The sequence below is a fragment of the Salvelinus fontinalis genome, chromosome 6 (genome assembly GCF_029448725.1).
Source record: "Salvelinus fontinalis isolate EN_2023a chromosome 6, ASM2944872v1, whole genome shotgun sequence".
Taxonomy (NCBI): domain Eukaryota; kingdom Metazoa; phylum Chordata; class Actinopteri; order Salmoniformes; family Salmonidae; genus Salvelinus; species Salvelinus fontinalis.
Window position 1 is genome coordinate 25809841 of NC_074670.1, and position 23403 is coordinate 25833243.

The 23403-nt window shown below is 41.4% G+C and overlaps 2 protein-coding genes and 1 pseudogene across 2 annotated transcripts; 1 reads left to right on the top strand and 2 right to left on the bottom strand.

The window, feature by feature from the left end:
• Window positions 1–18: 18 nt before the first annotated feature.
• Window positions 19–8116, bottom strand: LOC129858580 (uncharacterized; annotated as a pseudogene).
• A 753-nt stretch (window positions 8117–8869) lies between these two features.
• LOC129857470 (protachykinin-like) lies at window positions 8870–10642 on the top strand. Its single transcript, XM_055925748.1, has 5 exons — window positions 8870–9194; window positions 9427–9529; window positions 9632–9655; window positions 9932–9987; window positions 10082–10642. The coding sequence occupies exons 1-5, from the start codon at window positions 9051–9053 to the stop codon at window positions 10136–10138; spliced, it is 384 nt and encodes a 127-aa protein (XP_055781723.1). The 5' UTR covers window positions 8870–9050; the 3' UTR covers window positions 10139–10642.
• On the bottom strand, window positions 10573–22221 carry LOC129858581 (septin-7-like). The gene is made up of 13 exons (XM_055927908.1): window positions 22092–22221; window positions 19867–19973; window positions 17840–17940; window positions 17539–17673; window positions 16689–16806; window positions 16354–16446; window positions 15768–15864; window positions 14230–14281; window positions 13971–14099; window positions 12999–13019; window positions 12232–12367; window positions 11753–11895; window positions 10573–11496 (listed from the first exon to the last, which is right to left on the bottom strand). The coding sequence occupies exons 1-13, from the start codon at window positions 22219–22221 to the stop codon at window positions 11457–11459; spliced, it is 1302 nt and encodes a 433-aa protein (XP_055783883.1). The 3' UTR covers window positions 10573–11456.
• Window positions 22222–23403: the final 1182 nt, after the last annotated feature.

Consider the following 23403-nt stretch of genomic DNA (forward strand, 5'->3'; position numbering starts at 1 on the left):
TTCAAGACAACCTGGTTGTCAGGAAGACAACATGTAGAACACCAGATAAGAGAACATGACAATGTAGCCAGGGTCGTGAGACGTATTGGGCTCCTGTCCACTGTAAATTCCAAAGTAGAGCAGAGTATTGGCTTCAATCCTACTCATGTCCAGCTGAGAAAGACAACAAGAAATAACAATTCAAGGCCTCCGGAGAAACACTATAGTAATCAAACAACCATAAACAACAGCCCCAATACTGTAATATCCATGGATTACAAATTAAGCCTGTGGTAATTAAATGAAGTGGCCATGAAAATGATGTATGTGTATCAAATGAATAAAATATAACTGAAGCTTTGGAAAGACAGGGTCATGTGTGCCTTTCCAAGGACTCATGAGTGATCAAGTGCTGTACTCATCTAATAGGCTAATTTCATGAAGGGCACTCCACTGCAAACGAATGGACACAAATGCTGTAGCATTACTGCAGCAAACATTTAGAACTTGAATACTTAACCTTTCCGTCAAAAACCCTGCAGTATGTGGGATAGGCATGCAAATTTACAAAGACTATGTGTAATGGTCTTGTTAACATGGTGAAAGAATGCCTCTGTAACGGCGTTCCTCCTCCTCTTCATACGAAGAGGAGGAGTAGTGATTCGACCAACGTGCAGCGGGTTGTGCATACATAATGATTTATTAACACAAAGACGAAACACGAAAACAAACACTTGGAAGGATTACAAAATAACAAACCGACCTAAACAGACTTAAACTTAAGAACTACATGTAACACGAAGAACGCACGGACAGGGAAAACAGACTACACAAAAACCGAACAAACATACCGAAACAGTCCCGTGTGGCGCAACATACACAGACACGGAAGACAACCACCCACAAAGAACACTGTAAAACAACCTACCTTAATATGACTCTCAATTAGAGGAAACGCCAAACACCTGCCTCTAATTGAGAGCCATACCAGGCAACCCTTAAACCAACATAGAAACAGAAAACATAGACTACCCACCCAAATTCACACCCTGACCAATTAAACACATAGCAAAACAACAGAAAACAGGTCAGGAACGTGACAGCCTCTTTAGTATGCATTTGAAGGTGGCAACATTATGCTCTGAAACTGGAAAATAGAAATCTGTTACATCATCATTTAATAGTTCAATATCAATCCAGTATGAGGTGAGGATGAAAGAACCATAGAAATAGAATGATTGAATTAGATAGATCTATGATATATCTAATGATAAATTATATTTCTATGGAAAGGACGCATAAAGCCATTTTTCGTTTACAAGCAATTGTCACGTTCGAGTGATGCGCACGCACCCCCACACCAAAAATCTCTGTAGCAGGATATCCGACGCTAAAGTCAGGACCCTGACAAACTTAACAGTGACTGAGTGATGACCATGAAAACATGCAAGACTGATGGCTATAGCTACGCTCAACAAGTGCATTATTCTTCCGGCTTTAACTAGCTCTAATGGTGATTTAATCCATCCTCTGATGACATCTGTGATGTTGCAGACGATAACCATCTGATTACGTGTTTGATAACTTGCATGAGCTGCATTTGAAGTTGCATGTGAGGTTAGCTAAACAAAGAGGTTTTTGATGACGAACCGCAAGGGCAACTTTTCATGACGAGGTCTGGTGACAGTTCTATACCTGTGTGGTGATGTCAATCCTCCAGGGGTTGACCTGTAGCCTATCACACCAGCCCCCACGGCCGTACAGCCAGGTGCCATGCTCGTTGGGCACCGCCCCCTCTCCCACCCGCATGGCACACCCCAGGGCTGAACCTGGAGAATAACACAACCCCAGGAAACAGTCAGGACAATGGGATCGTTAAAGATTGCTGCATTAAAAACATGGTAAATGCAGTATAATGCATTGATATGGTAGTATCTACATTCATTTGGAACAGAATGCATGACCAAAGACCCACACCTGACTCACTCAAATAAGAATAGAATAGGGACACAAGCAGGACAAGGCCCTAGGACAGGGGTCAGCAACAGGAAGCTTGCAGGCCAAATTGTCCCACAAATTATTAGTTAACATTTATTTTTTGTACATATTATAATTTTAGTTTTTGGGCAAAAAATACACATTTCCAGGAATTTAGCTAAATCCTTTAATTTAGGAAATCTGTTCCCAAGTATTCCTATGAATACATTAAGAGACCTATGTGACCGTGTCTCAATGTAATCAAGGTATGAAATGATTATGCTATTGTGAAATACAATATCTATTTGGGCATACTTACGGTGTAAAAACAATAATGTTCCACCCCCCCCAGTCCATCCAATTAGAAAAAAGAATCGTCCCGCTGTTCAATTTAATTGCCCTCAGAGGAATACAACCTCATCATGCTAATGTAACTATGGCCCAGACTATGGGAAGATTATATGAATCTGCATGACCAAACTTTAACGTTAGTCATTTCCCACCTGCCGAGTCAAAAACACGAGTGTGATTGAATGCTCCGTTGACGAGGAAGTGGTGTGATGTCATGCAGAACTCGCCGCAGCTGTTCTCGTTGCTCCCGTGGCCTGGGATTACAGCATACAACTACACCTAAAACACAATATGGTACATAAAATGACCGATTACAATAATAACTTGATTTGTAAAGCAGTTTCTACCCACATTATGGCCAAAGAACTAACTAAAACAAAGGCATATTAAAAAATGTAAGAACATGCCGTATATGACAATTACCCTTTATTATGAGTGAATGTAAACAGAAGAAATATCAATTCTACATCATACCTTTGTGTTGAGGCTGTGACAGTGAATTTGATTGGTTGGGATCTCTCGTATTCCTTGTCAAAGGTACCTCCACTGTACAATGACATCAGCTTATTAAAGGGGTAAAGCTTGTATTAGTGATTGTCTATAACAAGAGCAAAATCTAGTTATAACATCTGTTTGAAGAGTTCATCCGGTTACTTATTACCATATAAGAAATACAGTATGATACTGTAATGATACTGTCTTTAGACGGTATTGCATTGGTGCAGTGAGAAAAAGCTGATACTGGAGTACTTTTTCCTCCATGACTAATCTGTCATGACTGAGACTCATAGGGGGGTTGTCCTTTGCCAGGATAATTTTCTATGACACTTTGCTTAGGATGGAAGTGCACATCTTTCTCTACCCATGATGAAAGAGGGATGAAATGGTCTAAATTGCTCAAGAATAGTGATTTCTGTCCATTGCTTTGTCACTAGTAGAACTGTACACAACAGGATGGCATACCCACATACTGGAAACCTATTTAATGTTAATGTTGGGGTTTTTAAAGTGAAAGAGTCAGTCCTATTGCCTAACCATCACTTAGCATTTTCTATACAGTAAAAATTATACATATATTTTAGAGAAGAATTCTGATACACAATGAACAGTAAAATACAAATTAAAAAGTGTAAAGTATGAATGTCTTATGACAGTGTCATGCAGATGTTATCATTTTTATTTAACTAGGCAAGTCAGTTAAGAACAAATTCTTATTTACAATGACGGCCTACCCCGGCCAAACCCGGACGACGCTGGGCCAATTGTGCGCCGCCCTATGGGACTCCCAATCCCGGCCGGTCGTGATATAGCCTGGAATCGAACCAGGGTCTGTAGTGATGTCTCTAGCACTGAGATGCAGTGCCTTAGAACGCTGCGCCACTCGGGAGCCTTAACATCTGTGACCCTGTTATGTAGGCATTATAACTGACTTGAGTGATTTGTGCGGCTGAATCTGACTCAAGAGTCACCACCCAGGGCATGGCCCAAGGCACAGTCTTCATGGTGAAGGTACATCTCCCATTGTTCAACAGAGGCACCAGAGGAGAAACATCAGTGAGCCAGCGCCCAATGCCTCTGTGGGAGGAACATTAACATTGTTAAAAGAATTTGCAGGAGTGTTTCTTTAAGCCAAAGGGGATCGCTTTGAAGTGGTAAAGGGCATGAGCACAGAGGTAAAAGGTCCAGTGCAGTCAAAAACGGGATTTTCCTGTGTTTTAAACATACTAAACAAAAACATATACGCAACAGTGTTGGTCCCATGTTTCATGAGCTCAAATAAAATATCCCAGAATGTTTCCATCCACACAAAAAAACATATTTCTGACATATTCTGTTCACAAATTTGTTTACATCCCTGTTAGTGAACATTTCTCTTTTGCCAAGATAATCCATCCACCTGACAGGTGTGGCATATCAAGAAGCTGATTAAACAGCCCATTCATTACACAGGTGCACCTTGTGCTGGGGACAATAAAAGGCCACTCTAAAATGTGCAGTTTTGTTACACAACACCACAGATGTCTCAAGTTGAGGGAGCGTGCAATTGGCATGCTGACTGCAGGAATAAACATCAGAGCTGTTGCCAGAGAATTTAATGTTAATGTCTTTACCATAAGCCACCTCCAACATCGTTTTAGAGAATTTGGCAGTACGTCCAGTACATTACAACCGCAGACCACGAGTAACCACGCCAGCCCAGGACCTCAACATCCGGCTTCTTCACCTGTGGGATCGTCTGAGACCAGCTGATGAAACTGAGGAGTATTTCAGTCCGTAATGAAGCCCATTTTTGGGGAAAAACTCGGTCTGATTGACTGGGCCTGGCCCCCAAGTGGGTGGGCCTATGCCCTCCCAGGCACACCCCTGTCCAGTCATATGAAATCCATAGATTAGGGCCTAATGAATTTATTTCAATTGACTGATTTCCTTATATGTTGTAATTGTTGCATTTATATTTTTGTTCAGTATATATTTCCACACTATGAAGTTGAAGTAATACTGTAAAATTGTCAAGATTATGATAATACCCTTTTAGTGTAAGAGCTGTTTGAAAAGACTGCCTGGAATTTCTGCTTGTTTTGCACAGGTGTTTTGGCCTGCCTGGCGATAGCACCAGGTGGTATAAGTTAGTAGACCAATAACAAAAAGAGTTTCAAACCTCTGCCAATAAGTGCTAGTTTTCAGGGTACATATCCCTCCCATTAGGCCACTCAGACCACTCCCAGACAGTCCCAGCAAAATTCTTCTTTGAGAAATTGCTCCTTAATAAAAAGCTATTTGGTTTTCTTTTTTTACCCTTTTAATTGAAAACAATCACAGTAAGGTCCATTGTTACCCAGAAATAAATTGATATGGAGATTTTTAAAGTCAATGGAAATGGAACAGCTTTACCCTTCAAAAGTGATCTTAACAAATACCAAAATGCATTTTGGGGACTCATGTCAAATGGTATCAATATCATGTGACAACAAATGCACAGACTGTACCTGCGGGGAGGCTGTTATACAGCGCCCCATCTCCATGTTGCAATGGGTACTGAAATCGTTACAGCACACAAACAGCTGCACAGTGTGATCCCAGTGGAAGTCATTCCTCTGGCTGGGACAGGACAGAAATGCGTCCAACTCCAACATGTCAAACTCCAACATGTCTACCGACACAGTGAAATGGAAAAGTCAAAATTCCTTTTAAATATCTATCAAATTCTAATTATACTCAAAGCTGATGCATTTATTGTCGACTTAGTGTATGGCACGACCATAAATGCTGAGTGTACAAAACATTAGGAACACGTTCCTAATATTGAGTTGCACCCCTTTTGCCCTCAGAACAGCCTCAATTTGTTGGGGCATGGACTACAAAGTGTCGAAAGCGTTCCACAGGGATGATGGCCCATGTTGACTCCAATGCTTCCCATAGTTGTGTCAAGTTGGTTGGATGTCCTTTTGGTGGTGGACCATTTTGATAAACACGGGAAAATGTTGAGCGTGAAAAACCCAGCAGCATTGCAGTTCTTGACACACTCAAACCGGTGTGCCTGGCACCTACTACCATACCCCGTTCAAAGGCACTTAAATGTTTTGTCTTGCCCATTCACCATCTAAATGGCACACACACAATCCATATGTCAATTTTCTCAAGGCTTAAAATTCATTATTTAACCTGTCTCCCCCTTCATCTACACTGATTGTGGCTACTGCTCCACTCTGTCCTTGCATCTGGACCTCCTCAAACACAGGGACCACCCAGGCTGGGTCACGGAGTCTAGTCTGATGCCCCTCATAGAAATCAAACCTATGAAGGAGGTATACTCCTGACATATGAATTCCTGATGTCTTCAGTTTACTGTAATAACTGGGGAATCCATAGTGTGCTTAAGGCTTACCACTGGGCCTGCCAGTTGATGAACTTGAAGGAGGGGTAGAGGAACCAGCCCATCTCAGACAGTGCCCCCTGCTGGTCAATGCCAATGAAGAAGTTTGGAGAGGGGGTACTCTGAAAGGACACGGTCACCATGTGCCCATATCTACAAAACATAGAATATAAACATCCATATATTCACTTTATTTGGTCCAATATTCATTCCTGGTTGCGAATTTGACAATCAACAAGTGTAAAATAACATACACAGTACGTTCTATTGACCATTGCTCGCATATCTCAACAGGTCAGGAGTCGATAGATAATTTCCATGAGTAATCCATCTAAGACTACTGAGAAAACACTTCATCCTTAGAGGAAGGATGGCTTCCAGTGAGTTAAGTGAGGAAAGCAACTTGACCTAACACTGTATGAGTCAGTCAGTCAGTGTTAGTTACCTAAGGGCCTGGGCTACAGAGGGCTCCCGATGCACTATGGCAGTTCATATCCTGGATCGGGTTTCCAGGACGTGCATGGACAAGGACACCTGTGGCATTGGACTTGGCCATGTTCTTCACCTGGGGACGGAAACAAACAATGTCAATGTGTTCCTTCATGTCGAGCTCAAGCACATGGCAAGTCTGTTTGTGAGTCTTTACACAACCTCTCAAATTCTATGGGAAACATTATGGACAACTGTATAACAACTCTTCTGCTAATCCTGGAAAGGGGCAGTTAAATGTTTCCCCACATCTCTCCACCTATCCCTCTCTCTGTCTCATAACTGACCTTGGTGAAAAAGGAGCCCAGGCAACAGCACCTGCAGCGGAGGGGGCGGGCTCACACCCATCGCCTGCATCAATCAACTGGTGTTTCATCTGGCTCCAGGAACCCATAAGCCAATCATATCGCACATCAAGTCTCTTGACAATCACTGGCATATTCCACCCTGTATGTAATTAACATTTCAATAGATACATCACTTCCAGAAGATGAACATAGAAAACAATAAATACATGGCCCATCTGTCATTAAATAACTCTGATGACACCCTGAGAACGCTGAACTATAATATGTTCATCCAGGATAGAATAATAATAGTCAAAAACGTAAGTTAAATAGACCACAGACAGTTGGGATCTAAATGCAAGGGACAATGAAACTTCCTCTGGTGCTTTGATGAGTGCACCAGTCCTACAGTGCATAGCGAGTATTCCCTACCTGTAGAGGTAAAAACTGCCTGAGAAAGGCCACAGTTGTGTCCCGAACGACCCCAAGACTATAGCACACTGGGAATCCAGTTCCCATAGCCAAATACAGGAACAGGGGAGAAGTGCAATCTGGACAAAACTTCTTTCTTTCTGTTGAACAGAAACACAAAGGGAAAGTTGTAATATGTCAGTTGAGTTCTCCTCGATAATAACAAGCAACAGTAAACATTTGTGTTGCTCCTTTGTAATGATACCTATGCGATGCTACACGATGGACTTGACCTCTCATCCACACGGCATCGTTGACAGAGCTGTCATCGAGAGACACGAAGAGGATTTGGGTGCTATCGGGTAGGTCCTGGACCAAGTCGGTTAATGACGACTCGGAGTTCCACAGGCACACCAAAAAGGCAGACTTGTTGGTAAAAAGCATGAATTATCAATGGCCCGTTCAACCCTGCGTGTGGCGGGTAAACGAATTCTCCATCCAGGGGTGCCACAGAAAGCTGGAGCTGTGTTACCTGGCTCCAATACCGTGACTTGTTGAGGAGTTATTTTGGATCTGAAGTTGAAGGTGCTGTGCGCAAATGTAGACGTTGAGAATGCACGCTCGTCGTTGTCTAAATTATGAGTTGACTTCATCCCTCTAATTGTCGCTGTTGCATCTTTTTGAATTACATGTAGCCTAACGTTACTATTAAGCAGCACAGCACCAAAGTTGATAACAACCAAGCCATATGTTCAACCCACAACGGTGGCGGTATGTCGACAATTTTCTAAATCAATATGCACACAGCAGTATATTGGGTCATTGCTGTGTAAATGCAGGATATGTATTTTTTTTTAAATGTGAGAGCATTGAGCCGAGAGTTGACAGACGGAATAAGGACGAGTACTTTCTTGTTTATTCCAAGGGATTTATGAAGTGGGCGCGTGCACTTGTACGGCGCCCCATAAATGCTAAAACATTTTACAGGCGGAAGGATTATTACTGTGTGTGTTTATGCTTGGTTCAAGGATTTCACTGTACACACGCGCACGCATACTCGTCTCTTTCTCTCTCTCACACACACACCTGCTTTCTCGCTCACTCTGACACATCACACTCTTTATTTTTATTTGGTCCTACTCCCTACTTTTTGTTTAACGTTTCTTTTATACTATATAAAGCAGCCTGTGTCATTAAAAGCGCTATAAATAGGCTGCCATGTATTAAATATGACGTTTAACGTCAATTGTATATGTTGTACTTCTGGATGGAGTTGTTTAATTGCGAGTCCAGCACAGTGCCAAAAGTAGGCTAGCCTTGTTCGAGATTTAGATTTTAGGCCTCTGTTGAACAGAAGCAACAGTTATTTTCCCCTTCAGAAATTCAAACACAAAGACATACCTACTGACTCATAATATGACCTAATTATGTTACAACAAAACGGCTTGACATTGACATCCACATCAGCTCTGTCTGTGCATAAAAACGCCGGCGCGCACAGATGCGCCGATTGTAATGTCGCGCCAATGGATAGACGCACTTCTCTGTGTTAAAATTTGCTCCGTGGGTTATTGCAGCAGGCTGCGTCTTTGAAACTCTTGATATTATAGGAATTCAGTATTTATTCAGGCCATTGGTCTGATTCTATCAGTAAAGTTACTCTCATCAAATAAAATAAACGCATGAAGAGGAACAACTTTACGCACAGCACACCTGCTACCACAATGAAGATAATTCTACTCATTATGGTATTTTCCCTCGTTTTGGCAACTGTCCTCAGCCAAAAATTATATTTTGATGGTGGTTGGAGAGAAGACAATGAAACGGTAGGACACTTCTCTCAAATTGACCACGATATGTTTTAAATATTTGACTGTAGCCTATAGTGTCATTGTCGATATTAAGATAAAACATGTTTCAGCACTGTGCCGTACATTTGTAAATGTGGACTATTTAGGAAGCAGCCACGGGCAGTGATAGGCTTCATAATAACCATCTCATGATTAGCCTAGGCTACTATCAAATTAATAAGCTAAATTGTGTATTCTATTTATTCAGAGGAAATGGCAACTATCTGAGCAATATAAAGAAATCCTGAAAAGAATGACTCGAAAACCTGAGTCACGCCAATTCTTTGGTCTTATGGGGAAAAGAGGCTCTGGTAGGCTAACTACTTCCTAGTAATAATTCAATATTTTAAATATATTCTATTTCTATAAAAGCTCATCTGTATTTTTGCTTTTTCCCCTTCCACTCTTTGCAGCAAAATCCCAGGTAACAAGACCAGGTAAGTGTTGTATGCATTACACACTGTTGGTAATGACCATTTCAATAACATTTTACTAAGGCTACTATTATGAAGATATTAATGGGATATAAGGCACAGAGATCCTATTAAATATGTAATTATATGATAGAAGGTATGAAGACCACTAAGGTGGAACTGTTCTCATGCCATATACAATCCCTAAGAGAGACTCTGCTGTGTAATGTCAAAATGGGATCACTGTGGGAGATTTACTTTTTTCAGTCTGAAATAGCCCTACTATTACCTCTTTTCCAGGGCAAAAATTTGAGTCTTTTGTTGGACTGGTGGGTAAAAGAGCTCAGAGGAACAAGGTAAAATACCAGCATTTAGTGTATCTATGACTCATTCTGAGTGAGTTTTTTTCCCCCTCTTAGGACATAATGTTGATTACTGTTATTCCTGCAGGTTCCTTCTAATGGATCTCCAAAGCAGCTACATACAACTTTGCAGCAAAAGAATTAAGTGTGAACCAGGATGCACTGAACATGTGTTTGCGTGATTGTTTCAGTCGAGCGTGACGTCCAATGTTTTGAAAACATTTTGCGTCAGCAAATTAACAGTACTTGCAAAAATTGCTTTAGAAAATTAAGGAATATGCATATTACTGTGTGAAATGTCAAATCAATTCAGGCAAATAACCTGTTAGTGCTCTGAAAACATTCATATTGTGCATGTAATGTGGCAGAATACTTACGTCAAAAGTAAAACCACTAAACTGAGAAAAGCTGAAAAGGAGACCCATGTTGCCCTCTGGTGGATATATGGTGTAGACAATGCAGATTAATACTAAACTACAGAGCAAAATAACACATTTCAACTGTTTAAATTTCAGTAGGCCTACATAATAGGTATTCTGAATGTAGTAATGCAGTATCAACATGCATCTCTTAGCAGCATTCATTGCAAGTCTATCACATGTTTATTAAGTGACTTTGTACAATACAAATAAAAAATACAGATGGAGTACATAGGCAAAGCAAAATATGGTGTTGACTTTCCTTTCCCACTTAATCTGATGACATGTGGAGTTACAGAAATATTACTTTCATTTATTTTTTTGCTCTTTGTACGACTACTGAATGTATTTAAACAGTCAATCCTCTTCAGAAACTGGTCAAATCTTCAGAAGAATTCTTACATACAAAAAAAAAAAAGGACTTTAGCTGGCTCGGTGTATATATAAAAAATAAACTAACTGAAATATAACATTTATGAAGTTAAATGGTGGTCCAAGGCTAGTGAAATTTGCTAAAAACAGAAAGCGTTACATTTTGGAAAAATGCCAATAAAGCCATTTAAAAAAAAGCCCAAGGTGCATTTTAGACTCTTTTAGATTTCCCATTCCTCCTATTGAGAGACCGAGACAGTTGTTTCCTGTTAGGCTACATTGCAAGGGGAGCTGTTCAGTAGGAGGTTTATCTGTTACACTTTACTAAACACAATTTCCTTTTCCACATCATGGAAGATCTTTTGTGCATGTAAACGAATAAAACCACTGGAACATGATTGTTGCTCTGCATAAAACTGTAGACATCAGTTGTTAAATAGACATTGCAACCTTGGGCAGTATTCAGTTATATATGGGTTTGGCCTGTCTAAGACGGTAAGTTTGGTTAAGGTAAACGCATTCCTTGGAGAAGTCCACAGGCAGCTCTCTTCCGGTCATTGTGACAGTACATGCAGACCCAGCTGGGCTGTACAAGAGCTTTGGTGTTGGTTTGGTGCCACACACAGATGTCCGAGCTGGCAACAAGTACAACTTGGTGTTTCTGCAGACTGTCTAAAATATCTTCCCCTTCTTTTTGTTCTTTTCCAGAGTCCTGTAGAGGAGATCATGTTGCAGTGAATATAGTATATAAGGCAATATAATGATGCAAACATTTACAAACAGTGGTTGAGATATGATTATACAACAGTGACATCTAGTGGGACAAGCTGGTATTACGTTCTACACAGACCCTTGTTTGTGTGTCCAGTTGAGCTTTTTTCTCTAGCCAACAGACAACAATAAATAGAGCTACTTTTGTAACAACCAAAGACACCACTACAGTTCAGGTGTGTGACAGACACTGTTACCTGGAGGCATCCAGTCTCTGTTGCTCCAGGCGCTGATTGGCCTCCCAGTTGGCACGGTCATCCTCAAACTGGCGTCTCTTCTCCTCCAGCTCCTTGTGCTGGGCCTCCAGATTCTTCTTCATCTGCTCATGACGCCTCGACAGCTGCAGAAGAGACATTTTGAAAAAAATTGAAAATACATGCTCACAACTGTGACTCACTGAATAACTGACAATTGTTGCTAAGAGGACTATCCTGGTTAAATAAGTGTGCATTTGGAAATGTAACACTTCAGAGATAGGGGCAGTGAAGTTCACACACACACACACACACACACACACACACAAGAACTAGTCATTAAACACATCTGCTCACTGTCTCACTAAGACTTTCAGTGCATCAACACCCACCAAAAAGTGAGTGTTTATGCATCAGGAAGAAAGAAGTCAAACCATACGGTAGGGGTCAGTAGTGTAGTAAGGCAATGTGACTGATGTTACCTCAGCCTCTGAATCCCTCAGCTTCTGGATCTTCTCCTTGACCTTCATCTCAAACACCTGTTCCATTTCCATCTCCATCTTCTTCATCTTGGCCACGTGCTCCCTCCGCTCCTCCTCCATCTGAGCCAGGGGGCTCCTGCAGGGTCACACACGTATGCACGCAAACAGTCAGACCAGTCCTACAGTGCACTGTCACCATCCATCACCAACAGTGGAATAATCCGCACAGTAATGCCACCCCCATTTCCTTGCAGGGAATTGGTACATACAAGGATCTATGCATGAAAGGAATGCTAGGACCCAACAATGTGATGACTGAAGTGTGGAAAAGCAGAGGGAAGAAGAAACCCAATTTGCTCTGGAGCAGGGGACTCTAAGACCAGCACCAAGGAATCACGGAGCTGAGTTAGCTAAGCTGTTAGCATAGGCTAGTGAGTAACTGTAGTGAAAAAGTGGTGCTTTGGGATGTTAGCTTAGCTAAATGTTAGTAAACTCAATTGAAAGTGAGAAGCCACCAGTCTAACTACGCTAATTACATTTGAAGTATTTGCAATGTAATATGCATATTTATCAATTCCCAGTTGACTTCTCAATGTTGGCATCTACAGGGTTCCTTGAGACATTGTCTGACATAAGGGGGAAGAAAGGAGAGAAGAAAACACCCTGAACTGGGAGAAAGAGAACCCAGACAGAAGAACACGAACAAGGGAGGAAAATTGTATATATTTTTTTTAAATTATCTAAGGAAACATAAATTGACCACTTACATGCCTTCACCTGTGTCATGTCTAAAAAAACAGAAACACACACACTTAGCATGCTGCGATGAAATCATGCACTACGACAACGGAAAAACTCAAAACGGACTGACCGCACTAACAAAAACACACACTAAGAACGAAACATCTACTTTCTCGCGGTAAACAAGGAAAAGTTCACAAAGAAACAAAACCACTTCTCAAGAGGCATGAAACGGTGTGTGCAGTAGTAGCCTTACATTAGTAGCATGTGTTTGGTGCGTAGCTGTGCGTTAGGAACCGCAGTGTGTGAGGGTGTCTCTCAGTAAAGAGCTACGATGCGGAGCGTGGTTGGTGTACATAACAGGGTCTTAGGTGTGAGAGCAGCAGTGTGGAATTTAAAAGGGATAGTTATGGATTTTGGCAACCAAGCCCTTTTCTACTTCCCAAGAGTCAGATGAATTTGTGGATACCATTTTTATATCTCTGTGTCCAGTATGAAGGAAGTTCGAGATAGCATTGACTCGCAACGCAAACTAGCGTTAGCACAATTTTTGGAAGTCTATAGGTATCTGCAGATAGCGCAATGACTGGAAGTCTATGGGTAAGGCTAGTTAGCAATTGCGCTTACGCTAGTTCGCATTGTGCTAGATAGCAACTTCCTTTAAACTGCACGGAGAGAAACATAAAAATGACATCCGAGTTCATCAGACTCTGGGGAAGTAGATAAAGGGCCTCATTGCCAAAATCCATAAATATCCCTTTAAGCTGTAATACCTGCATTTGGAATGATGGACCTATAATCGGAAAAAAATAACCTCCAAGAACACTACGACAATAACATCCATTTATATACAGCCTAAATATCACATCAATATGATAAATCATTTCAAATGTCTCAGATGTCCAGTAGATTATCTGTCAGGTAAAATATGCCTTTAAGCAAAAAGAGTTAAGCTGTGTCTTGTTAAATAGAAAACCACTGGTAGATGTTGGACTCACTTCGTCGACTGTTGACCCTTGACCCTGTTGTTGTCCTGTCCGTTGTAGGTGACAGCCGCCAGCTTCCTGCTACGGTAGTTCTCATAGTGGACGTTATTGGTCACGTCCTTCAGGTCCTGCATGTGGGTTCTGTGCGCAACAAAACAAGTCTTAGAAACCTATCAAGTTGAGGCTATGGTCAATGTGGATGACATTACAAAATAAAAAATGCATTGTCATGTCCTATACATTTTTGTAACTTCATGTTTTGAGTCTGTACCTGATGAGCATGTCTCGTAGGATGGTGAAATCACAGTGGTCTCCGTTCTCAACTGCAAGGAAAGACAATCAATACATTTTCAAACCCCTCTCCAAAAGGAGCCTCTTTTCTTATGGCTGCAATCCCGTTAACGGGATCGATATGACAACAGCCAGTGAAAGTGCAGGGCGCCAAATTCAAACAACAGAAATCTCATAATTAAAATTCCTCAAACATACATGTATCTTATACCATTTTAAAGATAATCTTGTTGTTCATCCCACCAAAGTGTCCGATTTCAAATAGGCTTTTCAGCGAAAGCACCACAAACGATTATGTTAGGTCACCACCAACTCACAAAACAATTCAGCCATTTTTCCAGCCAAAGAGAGGAGTCACAAAAAGCACAGATATAAAATTAATCACTAACCTTTGATGATCTTCAGATGACACTCATAGGACTTCATGTTACACATTACATATATGTCTTGTTCGATTAAGTTCATATTTATATCCAAAAACCTCAGTTTACATTTGCGCCATGTTCAGAAATGCCTCCAAAATATCCAGAGAAATTGCAGAGAGCCACGTCAAATAACAGAAATACTCATCATAAACTTTGATGAAAGATACATGTTTCACATAGAATTATAGATACACTTGTTCTTAATGCAACCGCAGTGTCAGATTTCAAAAAGCTTTACGGCAAAACACAATATTCAATAATCTGAAAACAGCGTTCAGCCACAAAAGCAAGCCATACAGTTACCCGCCAAATTGTGCAGTCAACAAAACTCATAAAAAGCATTATAAATCTTCACTTACCTTTGCTGATCTTCGTCGGAATGCACTCCCAGGACTCCCACAAGAAATGTTTGTTTGGTAATGTCCATCGTTTATGTCCAAATAGCTATTTTCGTTAGCGTTTTTGGTAAACAAATCCAACGTCAGGAATTGCGTTCACTAAAAGCTGACGAAATGTCCAAAAGTTCCGTAACAGTCCGTAAAAACATGTCAAACGATGTATTGAATCAATCTTTAGAATGTTTTTAACATAAATCTTGAATAACGTTCCAACCGGAGAATTACATTGACTTCAGATGAGCGATGGAACAGAGCTCCCTCTCATGTGAACGCGCATGGTGAAAGCATGGTCAGGTCATGGCAGACCTAACTAATTCCCCTCTCATTCGGCCCCCCCTTCACAGTAGAGGCATCAGACAAGGTTCTGCAGACTGTTGACATCTAGTGGAAGCCGTAGGAAGTGCAAACAGATCGATATCCTACAGTGTTTCTCACTTCCCGCTTGGATTTTTTCTCAGGTTTTTGCCTGCCATATGAGTTCTGTTATACTCACAGACATAATTCAAACAGTTTTAGAAACTTCAGAGTGTTTTCTAGCCAATACTAATAGTAATATGCATATATTAGCTACTATGACTGAGGAGCAGGCCGTTTACTCTGTGCACCTTTCATCCAAGCTATACTGCACCTGCAGCCATAAGAAGTTAATAGATTTTCCCTTTTCCTCTGACTTCATCTCCCATCATGCCTGGTACCTTCTGCCACTCCCCATGGGTACTGTCGTCCTCTGGTCCTCTTCCCGTTCACCTCGATTATGGTGTTACTGCCCACCACAGCCAGGGGCAGACGGTCCTGCAAGCACAATAACAACGGCGTGTGAGACGAGTGTGTGTTTATGCAACAGCCCCTGCAGAATTTTGTGATAGGCTAGTTGTGGGCCAAAATATTTGGTTTTGCTGCAGCAATTTGGATATTTTACATGGCAATTTGCAACGATTTTGACCAATTTGGAAAAAAGTTTGACATGCTGCTTGATTGAACCATTTTATGCAGTAAATGTGCGTTATTGGTTAAAATGTCCAGCACTCTTTTTTGTGTGCAGTGATTGGAAAGCTATATGCGGTAATATTGCAATATTACTGCTTTATGTGGTAATAGTGCGGTGATTGGTAATTTGCACACCCTCGCATAATAAGCGGGAAATTTTTGATTTTGCAAAAACAATTGCGATCGCCATATCCAGGCGGGACGGATGTAGCTAAGTGCCTAACAGTTCAAATGGCTAAGTTTGTTGGTGCACGCATGGTGCTTACAACTACTCACAGTACATTTGTGTCATACCTTGATCTTCTTCACCAGTTTGTTCTCTTCCTCATCATCCGTCTCTGGGAACTCATAGATCTTGATTTTGTGTTCCAGGATTTCCCGCATGATCTGAGGGAAGGTTCAGTATGTTTTATTAACATACAAAAGACATGTGAAACAGTTCTTTGTCATGTGGTTTCAACTCGATTCAGACTGTACTGCCCAGGGGAAATTTAGAGGGCATCGTCAGAGCAGTATGTAGAATGGGAAACCGACCATTCTGCCCAAACAGTCTATTTCTATCTGCAACAATCAAGTCTTCGTCTGTGTAAACCTTTGATGCCCAGACCGCCCAGACAGAGCCCACTGACCTGCTTCTTGAACCGTTGGCACTCCTCTGGGGTGAGAGTGTCTGCTTTTGCGATCAGTGGGATGACGTTCACCTTCTCATGCAACCGTTTCATAAACTCAATATCCAGAGGCTTCAGTCTGGAGGGAGACGTGACAAAATGTACATTAATACCATAAATGGTGGGGTAGGGGTACTGATGGACAGATTCCTGACAGGTCCACTATTTTCATAGCAAACCACAAAGCTCACATTTCTTTCCTTACATCTATTAACTACTAAAACATTGTTTGCAATGGAGCTCTAGTAGTATAAACAAACAAGTCATTTATCAACGATGACAACACAAATAACTACTGTCTATGTTCAGAACACTTTCCCCAGCTGTTTCCCGTGAGCAGTGTCACTGTGCAAGGCACTCGAGTGCGAGTCAGCTTATATCAGCTGGTGCTGTGAGGAGTGTGTGTGTGAGGGGTCAGTGTGTGAGAGGCCAGCATAAGCTGCTCATCCTAAGAGCCTGTCTCAACACTGACTGGGGGATTGTAACGACAATGTCCCGTAGAACAGAGTATGAACAGTGAACGCATGCACACACCCCATTTACCCCACAGCCACGATACACACAGCCTTCTCTGACAGATGGCCAATGCCCTTTAGCACTAACAGTCATATGAAACACAACTATGTAAGTATATTACAAAACAACCCTAAAGAATGAAAAAAAGCCTATAAGAGGCAGTAGCCAAAAACTATTGGAATTTCTAATATGGGGTATTCTACTTTACACTTGTGAAATCTTAGTAAATCCCAAGACGCTCTCCCCCTTCATTCACACTGTCCAACCTCTCTTTCTCCCTCCCACCCAGACTCACCCGTGTCCCGAGGGGGCGATGAAGTAGAGGCAGCACTGCACTCTGCTGTCAGGCATCAGTCGTCTGTTCACCCGCGACTCACAGTTGAGGTAATCCTCAAACTTGCTGTCTATGTGGTCGATGACCGGCTGCCAGCTGCGCGGGACACACAGCCACAGGGAGGAAACAAATCCACACACATTGAGCCAAAAATGTTCGCTACTTCCTGGAAACCTGCTCGCAAGCTATGAGCTGAAATGGCTGTCAAGAGATCAATGCATTTATTGGAGCCAAAATGGAGTTGGCGTCACACTTTGCGTACCAGTTGCTATTGTCCACAGCGTCGCCGAATCCTGGGGTGTCGACTATTGTGAGCAGGAGCTGGACACCACCTTCCTTTACTAACACTTTGGATTGCTCCACCTGGGAAATAGAGACTTATATTAGCATTCAATAGTTGTCTTGTCTAACTGCATACTGTTACTATTTGGTGTATGACAGTGAGATAGTGAACAATACAACTTTCCTAAGAACCGTCGTAAGAATAGTAAGCCCCCACTACACTTCTGGTTGTTTAACTTTTGGACAACAATGCAGAACCCAATGCGTTGAGCCAACACCTGTCTCCACAAGAGAGTATTTGCAACAACACAGGAGAAATGAGCATACTGCCAATCCCAATGAAGGGAATGAAGAGGACCAAAACAACCTCTCAGGAAGACAACTTGTCCCCAAATGTGTAGCACACATTGAGGCCAGTGGGTGACGCTCATTCTAGCTGCATGTATCAACATGCAGTCTAACACTGTGCTATTACCGAACTATGCAGAGGAACCAGAAAAACAGACGAGCATCTGTGTGGAGATAACGTTGCGTTTTGGAGGACAAGTAGAGCAAGTTTCTGGACTAAATGACACCCAGTGCCTTCAGAAAGTATTCACACCCCTTGCCATTTTCCACATTTTGCTGTGTTACAGCTGGAATTTAAAATTAATTATATTGAGATTTATTTTGTCACAAGCCTACACACAATGCCCCATAATGTCAAAGTGGAAAAATGTTATTCGAATTGTTTTTACAAACAAATTAAATAAATTAAAAGCTGAAACGTCTTGAATCGTGCAGTGAATTTCAAACACAGATTCAACCACAAAGACCAGGGATGTTATCCAATGCCTCCCAAAGGGCACCTATACATAGATGGGTAAAAAAAAAAATATAATAATTTAAAGCAGCCATTCAATAGCCCTTTGAGCATGGTGAAGTTATTAATTACACTTTGGATGTTGTATCATTACACCCAGTCACTAAAATGATACAGGCGTCCTTCCTAACTCAGTTGCCGGAGAGGTAAATTTAAAACAGTTACAGCATTTAAATGGCTGTGATCGGTGAAAACTGAGGATGGATCAACATTGTAGTTACTCCACAATACTAACCTAAATGACAGAGGAAGCCTGTACATAATAAAAAATTCAAAAACATGCATCCTGTTTGCAAAAAGGTACTAAAGTAATACTGCAAAAAGTGTGAAGCAATTAACTTTTGTCCTGATTAAAGTGTTATGTTTGGAGCAAATTCAAAACATTACTGAGTACCACCCTCCATATTTTCAAGCATAAAATGGTGGCTGCATCATGTTATGGGTATGCTTGTAATCGTTAAGGACTGAGGAGTTTCAGGATAAAAAAAAGAAATGGAATAAAGCTAAGCACAGGCAAAATCCTAGAGGGAAACCTGGTTGTCTGCTTTCCACCAGACAGAGATGATTTCATCTTTCAGCAGGACAGCAACCTAAAACAAGGCCAAATCTACAGTGTAGTTGCTTACCAAGAAGATAGTGAATGTTCCTGAGTGGCCGAGATACAATTTTGACTTAAATCTATGGTAAGACCTGACAATGGTTGTCTAGTAATGATCAAAAATCAATTTGACAGCTTTGAAAACATTTAAAATAATAAAAGGCAAATGTTGCACAATCAAGGTGTGGAAATCTTTAAGAGACTTACAGATGAAGACTCACAGCTGTAAATCGCTGGCAAATGTGCTTCTACAAAGTATTGACTCAGACGTGTGAATACTTATGTAAATCTATTTCATTTTCAATACATTTGCAAAACAAAAACAAGTCATTGTGGGGTATTGTGTGTAGATGGGTGAGAAAATTCAGGCTGTAACACAAAATGTGGAATAAGTCAAGGGGTATAAATACTTTAGTCTGCTCTATATCACAGAATGTGTTTCAAATGCCAAGGTATCAACACTGAGGAAAACTAACATGGTCATCAGTGAAATAAGGATATTCAACAAGAGAATCCAGGACTGCTAAGCAGAAGTGTTTTAAACTACCTGTACAGTCTTTTTGACTCTGTGTGAAGGCCCAGGGTATTCTGACGAGTACAAGTCTGTTAGGAACAGAGAGTTGATCAACGTGGACTTGCCCAATCCTGATTCACCTAGAAGAAAACAAAAACTGTTGCAATAAAACTGAATCTATTTTTGTTTAGCATGGCTCATTTAGCCTAATGACAGTGTTGCTACATTAGGATCATTGTCATTTTAAATGAGTCAATGCAATTCAAATCAACATATTGGCCTAGTGTGCACAGTATATATATATCAGCAAGAACAACATTCAAAGACATTATAAACAGCTAACCATACATGTTGAAAGCAGGTACATCCCACTGTGTGAAAGCCATTCATGCAACTTTAGAGGCATCCCATGGTAATGTAGAAGCATCTAATAAAGCCCAGCCAATAAATCCCATCAAAGGTCATGTCTTTGATTGAGGGCCATTGACATTTGTCCAAGACGACCATCCATCCAAGACGACCATCCATCTAATGATTGTGTAAAGGGCTAGGACAACAGCTCCTGGTCTGAACGTGGCTAGAGAATGCCTCTTATTATGCCGGCTCTGTGGTCCCGTTTCTCTAGCGTGGCTAGCCATTGTGTGCCTGGTCTCCATGCTCCTGGGGAATGAAATCATTAGGGCAGTGGAAATGACCACGGGCACTGACCTCGATCGTCAACGGGCTGCTGTTTACAGGCTTGAGAGTTTGAGAGTTGAGAGCTACCATTTCTGTGTTGAGTGATTGCACTTGACTACGTGCATTTCAATGCCCATCTTCATACTTGTATGAATATGGATGGCTAGTTTATATCAACACGCCAGTGTTTTCCATGTAACAAGACAGGTTGGTGTGCTGCACTCAGCGAGGCATAGTGCGCTGTGCCAGTCACCGCCAATAACGCTAGCCCTTTCTCACACTACCAGTGACCTAAGCCAGCAGGGACATGTGGGCTCAAAGCTCCTCAGGACTGGGTAGAGGATCTAGCTCTGCCTACTGCCGAGGCAGTGTGTATGTAACAGTGTACGAGACTGATATTGCTGAATTAGCAAACTATCAACCGTTATCTTTTTTGCTGTAGATTTTGTATTAAAATGTACAAAAATGGATACAAAATCCACAGCAAAAAAAGAAAAATGGTTGATAGTTTGACTCTTTACTAATTCAACAATATCAGTCTCGTACACTGTTACATACACACTGCATCGGCAGTAGGCCGAGCTAGCTCCTCTACCCAGTCCTGAGGAGCTTTGAGCCCACGTCCCTGCTGGCTTAGGTCACTGGTAGTGTGAGAAAGGGCTAGCGTTATTGGCGGTGACTGGCACAGCGCACTATGCCTTGCTGAGCGCATCACACCAACCTGTCCTGTACATGGAAAATACTGGTGTATTTATATAAACTAGTCTGCTTCACATATACAAAGTATGCATCGTTTGTGATGCGTTTGCATTCACAGAAATAGGACTTTAAAAACCGTATTATTATTATTGCTGCAATCAGGCTGGAGAAATCTTCAAGGCATTTCTGGGCCCCAACAGCCAACTTGAGCACCATCCAACACACTGCCTTAAAGGACATTTTATACAGCAGGGTAAATCATGGTGACTTGTTTAAGAGGAACCCCGTTGCATGCGAGTGCCTGGCAAGGCAGACATGTTTAGATAGAATGACCAGTGTAGCCTGACTTCTTAAACTGATCAATGATAAACCCATGACTGGCTCAGAAAGAGGCTGCTGTTCAGATGAAATGCGAGATGAACTATTCTTAGCAGCGAGGGAGAACTTCTGCTATGCCGACCACAGGAAATGGTTTGACCCAAAGAAACATTTTCCCTCCAAACAGTGACTGATTAGCAAATGAAGGTCCTGGCCGAGTTCAACGACCGCATCAAAGTACTTCAACAAGTACTTCAACGGCACTCTCCTATATTTGATAATACTGCACAGTTGTTTAATAAATCCAATCAAAACAATGCTATTCTAAAAAGGCAGGCAGATGTGAGAAAAAGTCAACGAGAGAGGTTATCTTCCCTCCCCCGACAGAGGAGTTTAAAACCACACACATACATGTACTTTGCTTGCACATAACTATTCCTTTCTCCAAATTTAAACTTACCATACAGAGCTTTAACTGGTCAACTGTATTGTTAAAACTGAAATGACTGAAAAAAATTACTCGGTTGAACCATGACCTCAATATATGAATAGCATTTTCTTACCCACAACCATCAGGGTGAATTCAAAGCCTCTCTTCACCGACTTTCTGTACACTTGGTTGGGAAGGCTAGCAAAGCCCACATACCCCTCCAGATTCTTTTGTTGCTGGAAAGTAACATACGAGCACAACATCACCACCACAAGGTTACTTCAAAATTATGGGAAAGTAATTCTGATAAGCAGGCAAATAAACATTGACCTAACTGACCAATCCATCCATACTTACAGCTGTTTTATGGAAATAATCATGCGATGTGGTCCAAAGTGAGGTAAGAGCCAGAGGAGAGAACACAGGCGACAACAATCAATATCAGCAATAATCCTAACAAAGAATTATGTTTTCAGAATCAATTTCACAAACTGTAAAGCCTGGGGATAAATAATGTGTGCTTAGGCTAGCAAGCATAACATCACAGAGTTGGATAGTATGATACAATGTTATTCACTGTTGTTGGCTTTGCCATGGGGTATAACGGAGTGCAATCTCTGTTGACGCCCTTAGCCTTTGACTGTTGTTCAAATGTTTTCAATTGAAAGCGTATGCCTGTGCGATATTACCGTTCAAATTGTAAGTCTTCTTTATGTCCATGCATGGTATGAGTGGGATCACTATCTGTACACCAGTGGAGGCTGGTGGGAGGAGCTATAGGAGGACAGGCTCATTGTAATGGATAGAATAAAAGAAGGCATCAAACCTGGCTTCCATGTGTTTGATACTGTTCCATATATTCCATTCCAGCCATCACAATGAGCCCGTCCTCCCACCAGCACCTACTGCTTTACACTGTTACATGGAAAATGTTTTTGGCAACTGATTCAAATCCTTCTTCACGATTATGCTAGCTAGTGTGGTTTCCGTTTCAGTTAGCAGGTCAACTGAAGGAAGTGGTGAGCGGAGTACACATTTTTCTCATGCAGTCATGTGTATCTTCATCGCAATTTAATAGGCCTTCTTTAATAAAAAACCTGGCTCACTTTCACTTGGTCCTACCCCCAAACCAATTTGAAAAAGCAGACACCAAAAGATACCCATCTTCAGACTTGACTTGTCCTTAGATCTATCCAAGGTCTGAGAATCTAGCTGTGTTGGCTTGAGCTAGGGTTTATCCTCATCTGTCCCCTCCCTCAGATTATCAGAACATACTCTGGTATGCTGTTTTCTACACTATATAGTGTATCACACACACTTCAATCTATGTTTTCAGTGTAGTACTCATGGGCAAATCAAGTGTTTGAAATAGCTGGAAGTAAATACCTTGCTTGACATTATTGTTTTTCTAGCTAACAATAAACAATGGCTTGCTCGGGGAATAC

What these genes read in the sequence shown, in the direction of transcription:
- LOC129857470 (XM_055925748.1), top strand. Translation starts at nt 9,051, where the DNA reads ATGAAGAGGAACAACTTTACGCACAGCACACCTGCTACCACAATGAAG. An exon ending in GGAGAGAAGACAATGAAACG is followed by an intron (nt 9,195 to 9,426) that starts GTAGGACACTTC and finishes CTATTTATTCAG; the next exon opens with AGGAAATGGCAACTATCTGA. An exon ending in ATCCCAGGTAACAAGACCAG is followed by an intron (nt 9,656 to 9,931) that starts GTAAGTGTTGTA and finishes CCTCTTTTCCAG; the next exon opens with GGCAAAAATTTGAGTCTTTT.
- LOC129858581 (XM_055927908.1), bottom strand. Translation starts at nt 22,221, where the DNA reads ATGTTGTGCTCGTATGTTACTTTCCAGCAACAAAAGAATCTGGAGGGG. An exon ending in ATTCACCCTGATGGTTGTGG is followed by an intron (nt 19,974 to 22,091) that starts GTAAGAAAATGC and finishes GTTTTCTTCTAG; the next exon opens with GTGAATCAGGATTGGGCAAG. An exon ending in CTACGAGACATGCTCATCAG is followed by an intron (nt 14,100 to 14,229) that starts GTACAGACTCAA and finishes TGTTGCGCACAG; the next exon opens with AACCCACATGCAGGACCTGA.